The sequence below is a fragment of the Protopterus annectens genome, chromosome 5.part1 (genome assembly GCF_019279795.1).
Source record: "Protopterus annectens isolate FY-2018-M chromosome 5.part1, PAN1.0, whole genome shotgun sequence".
NCBI lineage: Eukaryota > Metazoa > Chordata > Ceratodontiformes > Protopteridae > Protopterus > Protopterus annectens.
The window spans coordinates 560,543,661-560,555,746 of NC_056736.1; the positions used below are offsets into that span (position 1 = coordinate 560,543,661).

General features: G+C 37.6%; 1 protein-coding gene across 1 annotated transcript in view; it reads right to left on the reverse strand.

Annotated features, from left to right (window-relative positions):
* The window catches only part of LOC122803530 (ADP-ribosylation factor-like protein 13B), an 817,640-nt gene that overhangs the window by 208,519 nt on the left and 597,035 nt on the right, over positions 1–12,086 (reverse strand). The window contains exons 6-7 of the mRNA XM_044073180.1: positions 6,443–6,645; positions 4,640–4,715 (exon numbers count right to left, since the gene is read on the reverse strand). Of these exons, the coding sequence (XP_043929115.1) occupies positions 4,640–4,715; positions 6,443–6,645 (279 nt within the window). The remainder of the gene's footprint in view (positions 1–4,639; positions 4,716–6,442; positions 6,646–12,086) is intronic.

The following is a 12,086-nucleotide window of genomic DNA, read 5'->3' on the forward strand; positions in this document are numbered from 1 at the left end:
AAATTAGAGGAAAAAAATATTTGCATGAGAAAATTTGTCAAAATCTTCAAATGCAGATGTGTGCACATTAATACAACAGATTCATGAAAAACATTACACAGACCAAGAAACTTTGGCCATTTGGGAAAAGACGTGAATGAGGAAGGGCAAAAACATAAACAACAAAACCTAGAGATTTTTGAAAGGTATAAAAAAGAAACAGACATGGGAAAGAAAGTAAGACCCGATATGCTGTAAAATTTATAGAAAGGAGACAGCTAAACTAATTAATACAAAAAAGTAGCTCCAAAGATATTTGAAGATAAATACAGGCAAAGGCAACCAGATATGGAAAATTTCACACTACAAAAAAGATCACAAAGGGGGAATGCAGAACAGAAGATTAATAAAGTACATGTTTAACAAAAAGCAGCTAATTGATTTAATGTGGAAAGTCAAACACAGGTTATGTCACAGCATGATAGAGCAATGTATCCCCAAGGTAAGAAGAAACAGATGGAGCGGGAGACACCGGAAGAAGAAATATGGACATGGGAAAGAAAAAAAGATTTAATATGGAGTGATATTTATGCAATGGAGAAAGCAAATCTAATCAATACAAAAAATCATCACCCAAGATATTTGAATAGAAATACAGGCAAAGGCATCTGGATATGGAAAATGTTACAATAAAGATAAGAAAACAAAGGGGAAAGTAGAAAAGAGGATTAGTAATGGAAAAGTTAAAGAAACAGAAACTGAAGTTATGGATTACCTGTGAAGTGAAGGATTTAGTATAGAAAATCCAACTCTGGTAATGTCACGTCCCCAAATCAAGGAGAAGCAGGTGTAACGGGAAGCATCTGATCAGCTGCCACATAAAGATATTATGAAGCCTTCAGCAGGAAACCAGTACAAAAGTTCATTTGGAGTTGCACAGCAAGAGAAGGAACAGGAAACAGTGGCAACTCTGACGCAGTCAATGTTGTGGAGTGATAGGTCAGTGAGTTCCCATATAAAAGAGCAACAGATGACATAGGATGCAGCTGAAGAGAATATGTCACAGGAAAATGTTCTGGAACTTTTTGCAGAATGTCCACAACAAATGGAGAACACAGAATGTACACTCAGATTGATAGAAAATGACCTAAGGGAAGAGTTGCTTGACTTAATAGAGATGGACAGACATATTAAGACTGATGAAAGAAATACATTACAGGAAGTCAATAAGACCCACATTGTTAGAAGTCTAATAAAACGAATGAACACAGTAATAAAGATATTTAACAGAAATTCATGTGACATAACAGAAGTAAACAGAATATATTAATGCGCAGATAAATTATTACCACAAAAACACAGGGCAATAAGGGAAAGGAAGGGAAGAAATAAAATGCCATCATGGAAATATTGAATAGAAAAAACTATAGCGCAATTAAGACAAGAACTGTCACTATTAGAAGAGTATAGAAGAGGGAAGAGATCAAGAAAAATACTTAGAAAGATAGACGCGATAAAAGCAATGTGAAGTATTAGAACAGACCAGAATCTATTGGACACTATTACAAATAATAAACTAAAAATATCAGCGCATGCAGAAAAACTTAGAAGACATGCAGATAAATATAAAGGAAAGGTACACAATAAACAATTCATTGATGACCCAAAAAAGTTTTATAGGGAACTGAGAAACAAAGCAAAAGGAAAAGAAACACCATCAACAAAAGAAGAAATAGACATATTTTGAAGAAATATCTATGAAGACCCTGTGGAACATGATAAAGCTGCTGAATTGATAGAAGAAGTAAAAGAAAAGAAAAAAGTTCAAACTGTACAAGATATGAAATGTAATGAAGGAATGGCCATAGATAATGAAATAAAATTAAGAAAAGGTCCTAACTGGAAATCCCCAGGCCAAGATGCAGTACCCAACTTCTGACTAAAAGTATTAACATCTTTACACACAGATTTAGCCCTGAGTAAGAACTACATATATGCAGACACCAACCTAGTTACCAACAGTAAAAATGATACTCCTCCTTAAGAGTGAACCTGCAGGCTATCCTAAAAACTATAGACCAATAACTTGCCTTCCAATAATATACAGACTATATACACTGGAACTGATGCCAACAGAGTTTATAGTCGTTTAGAAGAAAACTCAATCATGGCAATAGAACAAAGGGTAACAAAAGAAAGTTGTATAGAACAAACAATCATTTTTTGTTAAATACAGTCATAATAGAGAAGTGTAAAAGGGGATTACAAAAAAGTCTGTGACAGCATCCCACATTCATGGATAAAGGAGTGCTTTTATATGTACAAGATATACCCTACATTGATCAATTATATTACACTGAACATGAAACAGTGGCAAACCACTTTGCAGCTAAGCCATGAAAGAAGACAGATTATTATCCCAGGGCTAAAAATTCAAAGGGGAATATTCCAGGGTGACTCTTTTCACAGTTGCTCTTTTGTCTTGCCCGTAACCCATTAAACTGTCTACTTAACATACTGGATCACTGTTATAATTTGGTTCCCAGAAAACAACAAAGTGTGAAGACTTCTCATCTTCTTTTTGTAGATGATTTAAAACTGTATAGTTCATCAGGGGAGGAGCTGAAAGCACAACTGGAAGTGGTCAAAACTTTCTCAGATGATGTTAAGAACGTCATCTGGTCTTGATAAATGTGCTAAAGTAACATTTAAAGCAAGAAAGATGCAGCACATATAAAATATCAGTCCAGGACAGGAATGTGATATAAAGGAATTTGAGCAAGGGAGAGTCTATAAATATTTGAGAATTGATGAAGGATCGACAATAAAACATGAACACATGAACCAAGATCAGTAAAGAATATTTTAGAAAACTAAAATTAATACTGAAAACAGCTCCGACATCTAAGAACAAAGTCCAAGCTATAAACCAATTTGATTTTCCTATTCTAACTTACAATTCTGGGGTGACTGACTGGCCCCAAAATGTACTGGATCAGCTGGACAGGAAAAGAAGGAAAATGCTTCATGCTTATCAAATGATATATAAAAATCAGTGTATACCAAGATTACATATTCCTTGTTCTGAAAGAGGTATGGGCCTCCTATAAATTGATTACATGTACAGATGTGGAATTGTAGGACTGCATACAAATCTGCTAACCTCATCAGATCCAAGCATAGTGAAAGTTTTGAAATGTGCAGAGAACAACTCTTAATTAATATGACTTCTGTGCTTAATTTAGCTTAAGGATACTGGTGTCAAGCAGGAATGGAAACCAAACCAGAAGTAGACAAAAATCAGGCAGCAAATGAATGTGCCAAAAAACAAAAGAAAGAATACAAGGAAAAGGATCAGTTGAGAAGGAAAGAAATGTGGAAAAGGCATAATTATAGTTGCAAGTACAGAAAATTCCTGGAACGTCATACCAATCAGGATCTGATACAGGAATGGTTAAGGAGAGATGAATTTAAACCCAAATATGAATGGCTGATACTGGCAGCCCAGGGTAGTGGACTATGTATATGCTGGTTTACAAAGTCTATGATTATGTGGGAGAAACAGACAAATGCAGGTTCTGTGAAACAAAACGAAACAGTCACACATTTTGTTGCTGGGTGTGATGCACTAATGGCAGAGGGCCTGTACACTGAAAGGCATAATAATATGGCAAGACTGTTGCATTTGGGATTGTGCAAATATTACAATACTGACATAGCTTAGAAGCACTGTAAACATGAGCTACAAAGCATTATAGAGAATGATGGAGTTTATATCACATGGGATCATCCATTACCAACAGTTCAAAAAATAGATGTCAGAAAACCAGATACGGTAGTCCATGTAAAAAAGGACAAAAGTAGCATTGATCATTGAAATTGCTACAGCCAAATTATAATAATGTCTTATATGCAGAGACACAAAGTCATAAAATACCAGGATTTGCAGGCAGAAACCAGCACAATGTGAAAGAAGGATAGCCTGACAGTTCCAAAAGTACTAGGAGCAATAGGTCTAAAAAAAACATTTTTACAGTCATATTTAGATAACTCCACATGAACTGCAGAAGAGTAAATTCTGGGCACATTGTGGGTGCTGCGAAGAGCACTTCTGGCTAACATCAAAGACTGAAACAATACTAATTTCACAAACTTTCATCATAATTTCCCTCAGGAATGGAGTCCATTTTCATTAGCTGACTACTGTTTTTTTGGACATTTAATGAAGATCTTTGGGGGCAGGAAACTGTCTCCTTTTCCCCAAGGTTACACAATACTGCAGTAAGTATATATAAAGATGCTGGAATGTGTGGGTGCAGTAGTAGGGAGTGCAAGGGATTGCTATCAAGAATGTGTAAAGTCATTTATCAAGTCACAAGTTTAGATGTATAGAATATGCCATGGTGATCACATAAACTCACAACCTGCCAAATCAGCAGTTCTCATACAGTAAAACTCCTGCAAAAACACTTGTTCTGTCATTTAGTTTTACTGGCTTTGTTCTTTCAATTATTCCTCATGCAGTGTAACTCAGATCAAGTTACTATAAATCCACAAAGCCGTGGGGACTACTCAAGTTCAGAAACTGTCAGTGTCAATAAGTATTTTATACATGTAATTATTATATTAGAAAAAGGTCTTTAGTTTTGTATGCTCCTACTTCATAAATGATGTCAAGCCCTTCTGACTTTTCTTCTTGGTCTTCTTCTTCACCTATGTTCTCCTCTTCTTGTTCCCTGATTAAAAACAAAGAAAGACTTCACATATATCCTGCATAACCTAGCAGAAGGCTGCTTAATTAAATCTGATCGAGAAATTCACTACATTAAAGGTGTGCAGTTAATCAAAATATTAATTGATCTGTAACAGACAAGGTTCTAAGAACTGTGAATACAGTCAGATATTAGGAATGAATTTTAAAATACACATTTTAACGCTGATCACAATTTAACCAGTTTCATAGCAATACAATTCTCAGAGAGGCAATAATTACGATGAAAAAATTCTGACTCCTCAGAACTAATTTCTGTTTGCCTGCTGCAACATTTCTTGGTGGAGGTGTCTACAACTCTCCTAAGAATCTTCAGATGATTTGGTGATATTTTTGCAAGAAACTGCAGGGTGCATTAAACATATATGGGTGTATTTATTACATTGTTAATTTACATGAATGGAATATGCTATGGTAATCACAGAAGCTTAAAACCTGCTAAATCTGCAGTTCTCAAGTGGTGAGGTTAGCCTACTTAAGGACATTAGGGCTGTTTTAGGAGTGCTTCAAGCAAGTATAAAAATGTTGTGAAATGAAAATATTAAATATTTGGTAGTGTTTCTCTGTGGGATCCGGATAAATTCATAAGTATAATATATAAAAGTTGCTAAGTATGTGTATGTGTATCTCATCAGAAATCAATAGTAAAGAATAATGTAATTAATTAATTATTACGTGCATGCATACACAGGCATGATCTGCTTCTCTACGAAGCATTCAGTTTTCGGTATGGAGAAGCCAAAAGTACTCTGCTGATATCTAGGAGGGGGGGGGGGGTGAACTAAAACTTGCAAGGAAAACGTCACACATAGATAAGGATGAGTTACGTGATGAAGAAAGAATACTCATGTTTTTACATTGTTTGCAGTGAGATTTCTTTCTTTACTCAGATCTCCACCATACCTTCTGATCATGTGACTAGCCACCATAATTGTGTTCCGGTCATTCTACTAAGGAGGAAAGACAATTACAGTAGACAAGGGGGTCTTCATAGGTCAGCTTTCTGCCAAACAAGATAATCTTGTTGCTCAAACCACACTGTACTGAGGTTGCCTCAGGCTGTATACCACGACAGGCACATAATTTGTTTATTTATTTATTTTTAATGGGGCAATGTAGTAATCAATATTGACCAATTTCAGGCTCATCTTGGGTGAAATACAAAACATTTCACAAACCAAAACAACAGAAATTTAAGCAGCAACAGAGAAGTTTAGATTAGTTGCATAGAAAAATGTTATATGTACATTCCAGTGAACAAGCAGAGTGTAACATACAATATATACATAAGTTCTGGCCACTCCAGTGGCGTACAGGGATAATGCCCTGACTCTAGCCCAGTCGACATGGGTTCGATAAGTGGCTAGAATAACTGACAAAGTGGCAATGAGGGATGAACATGTGTGCATTTATCTATGATGCTCCCTTAGGGGAGGTGTGGTTCAAAGAGGTAAGTTTCCCTCAAATGTAAAAGTGACGAGCACAGGAGGTAGGCCGGGGAAATGGAGAGCAGGACATCCCACCAAAGGCAAACAACTACAGATAAGCTCTAACTGCTGAAGAACTATTTTATGCATGCAGGCATATGGCCAAGTATAAATGATGTCAATTATCATTATTATATTATTTATACACAAAGATTATAAAATGAAGGAAAAGACAGCTGAGTGTGAAAAATTCAAACCAATTTACATTTCCACTGGTGTTAGTTGCTTTCTTTTTGCCTTGTCCTCTTCATTTTCTTCTTCCATTGTGCTCTGACTCGAGCCCTCCTTCAGAGCCTGCATACCTAAAGACCAGTTCTTAGCATAGCACAAAATCCACTTTAGACCTTTATTTAGGGCTCTGTAGAGTAAGACATTTTCCTCTCTTTCAGGGAATATTGAGCATGCACACTACAATCAAAAACACAAATATTTAATTAAATGATCCAGCATCAAAATATATTCAAATGAACATTGTAGCAACAAACAATAAAGAGTTAAGTGCACTACTTAACATATCAGCGGTGTAATGTAAATGGACTCATACTCAAGATGATCCATTCTGAACAAACCTGTACGTTGTGTGTGGCATTCACTGTAACTACATATTTTCCATCCTTCAATTTGTCTTCCAGTTTCCAGTATTCATAGCTTAAACATGTATATCCTTTAACTGGATGCCAGTCAGCTCTACACTTCTCAAACACTGCCTAACCTTTCCCTTCGAGCCTATTGTTGGCTGCTTGACACAACAGACACTGAGGAAGCAATCTGCTTATGAAGGCTGCATGGAAAGAAAGGCACCAACTTTCTTTAGGAGTAGGAGAGATTAATATCTCAGCTCAGACTGCTGAGAGCTATCCTTGTTTATGGATGTCTTTAATCCAACTAGTTAAATGTTATACCTCTGAATTAACAGCAGTTTATTATTTTATAGCTAATATGTTTTTAAGAGTAATGCAGTGTGCTCTTTTCACTGAAAGAGATAAATGACACTGTAAAGTTAACAGCAAGTTGTGAGCATTGTTTTATGAGCCCCTCCCTGCTCCTGAGTATATCTAATTAGGTGTGTGGGATTAGGTGATTTTTATGGGAATTGGAGACTGAGGAGGGACACCAGAAACAGTTCAGAGACAGCTAATGGTCAGCTGTGTGGGGAAAACCAATAATATTTAAAAATATAGCTCTCAGGGCCGGTTATATCTTACCATTTTGCTTACCAGGCATCTCAGGGAGAGGGAAAAATAAGTTATGTACCCGCCATAATGTTCCATCTGTGTTGTCCATTTTCATTCTTCCTCAACTGTTAGGGTTTAGATCTGATCCTCGGATCTGACTCGTATACTTCTTCCAGTTTGCGGAACACTGAAGCTCTCAAGCTCCTCCCTTATCCATAACTCCCTAGTCACCTAAAATACCTCAGATCTCGTTTGCTGCCCCTTAAATGTGCAAGGCAATAGGAAATAATAACATAACAGAATGTGGGACTCAAACAAAGGAACAGTAGTTCCCCCAGCATATTTCAATCCTTCTAAAAGTCAAAAAGGAGGGGGTTGGAGGGAGGGAAGTTAAGGAAGAATGAAAATGGATAACACAGATGGAAAGTTATGGTGAGTGCATAACTTTTTTTTATCTGATGTCATTTTCATTCTTTCCTCAACTGTTGGGACAGAGTCCCCAGCTACCTAGATTCCAGGAGGACTCTAAGGAAGGATATTCCTGAGTACTGCTGAGTCAAAGGCTGCACTTCCCCTCAAGATCAGATCCAATTTGTAATAGCAATAAAACTTTGAGGATTAGCCCAAATTGTGGCTGCACAAATGTCATGCAATGATGGTCTAGATAAAAAGGCTAAAAAAGTTGCCACATATCTAGTGGAATGTACTTTTGGTAAAGATAAGCTCGATTTTTTTGTAAACAAAGGTAGTACAGTAAGTTAACCATTTGACTAAAGTCACTTTAGAAACTGATTTGCCTAATGCTGATTCCAAAAAAGAGACAAATAATTGTTCTGATTTCCTGAAATTTTTAGTTCTATGTAAATAAAACCATAATTGTCTGTGAACATCCAAAAGGTGTAACATATACTCTGCTTTATTTGAGAAATTTGGAAAGAAGACAGGAAGACTGATAGCTTGATTAATATTGGATTCTGCCACCACCTTAGAATGAAAGGAAGGATTCGTCAGTAAGGATACTCTATCCTTATGAAAATCAAATAAGGAGGTTTGGATAACAGGGTCTGTGATTCTAATAAGAATCCACAATCGGCCACAATCCAAACACAGGTTTAATGAAAAAGCTTTTGGAAGTCTAGCACCTTGGCTCTCAGCTTTCCAGGAGTGATACAAATACACAACATTTCACAAACCTTTTTATAACACCACCAGTTAATAAATAAATTAATTATTCAATTACATAATAATTGCTTCCAATTGATTTCTAAATTTAAACCTACAGGAACCATAGTATTGAATTTTAAAATATAAATAGATTCCTTATAAAGAAGTTTCGCCTTTATATTACATACTTCACCAATTTTCATAAAAACTTGTTCTAAAACTGAAACTTGTAACAAAGAATAATCACTATCGTGTGCTCCTTTAAAATGCATAGCAATATTGCTTTCAGTTTTATTATTCTTTATGTCCCTTATATGTTCCTGTATTCTGACCTTACTTTCCCCTATATAAAATAAATTACAGGGACATTTGAGAACATACACTACACCTTCACTATTACAGGAAAAACTGCCACTAGGTGAAAAATAGGCACCATTTATTTTCCTAAAACTTGTAACAATACAGGAACATATGGAACAACAGCCACAAGGATATGTACCCTCCAAACCAGGGGTCACATGTAATGCTTCATCAGGCATAGAAAAATAACTAGAAACCAAAAAGTCCTTTAAACTCTTTCCTTTTTTATAGGAAATAGAAGGACAATTTGATATAATTCTTTTCAACTCCATATCCTGAAATAAAAATTTCCAACATTTATGCAATTTTCTATTAATCCTGTTACTAAGACTATTATATACTGAACAAAATGTATCTGATCCTTATGCAGTTCAGTATTAACCGCCATCTTATTCATATCATTACGGCACTGATTCAGTCCCAATCTATGTGCAACCACTTTCTGTAAAGAATTCTTAACTATATCACAGTTGTACCCCCTATTTATAAACATGTGAAAAGTGTACCTACATTCTCATATAAAATCTCCCCAATCACTACAAATTCTATGCATTCTAAGAAACTCTCCATAAGGTAGGCACTCCAATAAATGCTGGGAGTGAAAACTAGCCCCATGTAAAAAAATGGGTGTTGTCCACAAATTTCCTGTGGACAGATGTCCTAATAGCCCCACCATTAATCCCTTCCAATACCAAATCTAAAAAAATGAACCCTATTTCCACACTGTATATCATCAAAACTTAAACCATACATATTCTGTTCTACATCCAAACAGAAGTTCATTACATTATCTCTACCGCCCTCACATATAAAAATGAAATCATCAATATATCTGTAATAGGCAATAACATTATTTCTTACAAACTGGTGCTTATACAGATATTCCAACTCAAAAAGAGCCATAAACAAATATGCATACATGGGGGCAAAAGATGCCTCCATGGCAGTACCTTGTAACTGATGATAGATAGAACCATCAAAAACGAAATAATTGTTTAACAAACAAAAGTGTGTAAGTACTACAGTATAACAAGACAAAGGAGAATTTCCTAAAAAATAATTTAAAGCTTTAATACCATCCTGATGATTAATACTGGTATAAAGACGTTTTACGTCCATGACTACACAATACATGTCATTATTCCACTTAATATCTCGTGTTCTATCCAAAAAATCAAAATAATCTTTAATATAGGACTGTAATGTCATGACATAAGGCTTTAAATATTCATGTATAAGTAAACCTATGATGTTATGTAGTCCTATCTTGCCGTAATTCTTGCTGGATGGGTTCGGAGCCAATATTCAGCTCCAACTCGGCCTATACTAAAGCTCAAGAGCTTTCTATTGGCTCGAGGCTAGCCCCTATCCCATGGTACCTCACGGCAATTCCCCAGATCTCGTTTGCCAAGAAAGCTTCAAGGGTGTGTCTTACTGGCTGATTGGCTAAGTAGAACAATTTTTTACTTATTTAGTCCTTTTCTACCACCTTTTTCTGTCATATTTATATATTAATAATTTCTTCTGTATTGTGCTTCTGTTTTTTGAAAGTTTTCAACCCCTATTCCCCCCTTAGGACTGTACGGCCCGTTTAAATTAGAGGGCCGTAGTGCCCATTTAAGTTAGAGGGCCTTTCCTCCCTGTGTGTGTGACTGTTATAAAAAAAAAAAAAACTTTCTTCTTCCTTACACCTTTATTTTGTAATCTTTAACTATGTCTAAAGATAAAGATAAGGATTATAAGGACCATCGCCCTTCGGGCTTCAAAAAATGCAACAGGTATGTGCAGAAAATGTCTCTTACAGACAGCCACACCAGTTACGTATACTGTCTGGGCGAAGCCCATTTACAGGAACCTTGCACCTTCTGTCACGCTTTTAGTACAAGAGTGTTAAACGAAAGGAAGATAAGCTTATTGACAGGGGTCTCATGACCAGTTCCTTCCAGGAACAGCTGGAACTTGGTCAAGCAGCTGCAAAATCTTCAAAGAGAAAATCATCGGCCCTGACTTCGGAGCCGACCAAAAAATCTAAAGCGTCGGAACCAAGGAGTTCCGGTTCCAACTCTGCTTCATCTTCGGTGCAGTCTATTCCATCAGTTCTGAGTCTTCGGTACCGAAGGTTTTGCCTGACATCGAGACTGTATCTCCTATTTTGAGATCTCCTATTTTGGAGAGAAGGAGGTCTCCTTCAGTCTCTACCAGATCCTCCAGGACCCTATCAGATGAGGACATTGAGAGGGTGGTGAAGAGGCTGCTTTCGGATCCAGCTCTGGCTAGAAAATTGACCCCTCCAGACCCAAAGGTCTTGGAGCCATCCCCCATACTGATCACTGTTCTTCCTCCAACTACTTCACTCTAAGAGCCGATTACATCAGGTTCCTTTGTCTTCAACCCTTCAACTTCGGAGATTCAGCCTGTTTCCTCGGAGCCAATTACTCTATCCTTGATGGCTCAGTCTGGAGCCGACGCTCTCGTGTCGACTGCAAGGGGGACAGTCACCCTGGGTTCTCTTCAGAACTGACCCTCCCTCTCGGTGCCTCGGCTCGACTCAGCTCGGCTCCCACTTCTGCTTTGCAGCCGTTCCCTCTTGCTAGCAGTCGACCATCCGTGCCCCTGGAGCGGAGGTCCTCTTCAGAGCGGGGGGGGGGGCTTTCGAAGTTATAGAGAAGGCTTTATCCTCTGCCAAAGCCATTCCTTTGGAACCTGTGTCCCACCAGCAGCAGGCAGCAACATCTTCCCCCCTGCCACCTCCACAGCATAGGGAACCAGAGGCCCAAGTAGCCCCCATTGGAGGCGCCCCCCCTTCCGAGACCTCCCCAGATTATCCCGCTGGAGAGCTCCCTCGGAAGAGGTTATGTAAGAGGAAACATGTCGACTCCCCTGAGTCTGTCACATCAGACACTGATTTAGAAGAATCAGAAGGGTCCCCTAGATCTCCCTCTGAGGATGTCTCCTTCTCTGACATCCTAGAAATCCTTAGACAGAGGGGTGAATGGAAGACCTCTAACCCTACTGAGGATGAATCAGTGTATCTTGAGGCCTTTGGCTCCCGACCTTCCACCTCTTCGGTAACACCACCTTATGTCCAACTTTTGGGGGTCAATTCGCAGAAAGCATGGACCTCTCCAGATTCAGTGGAGGCCAAAAAAA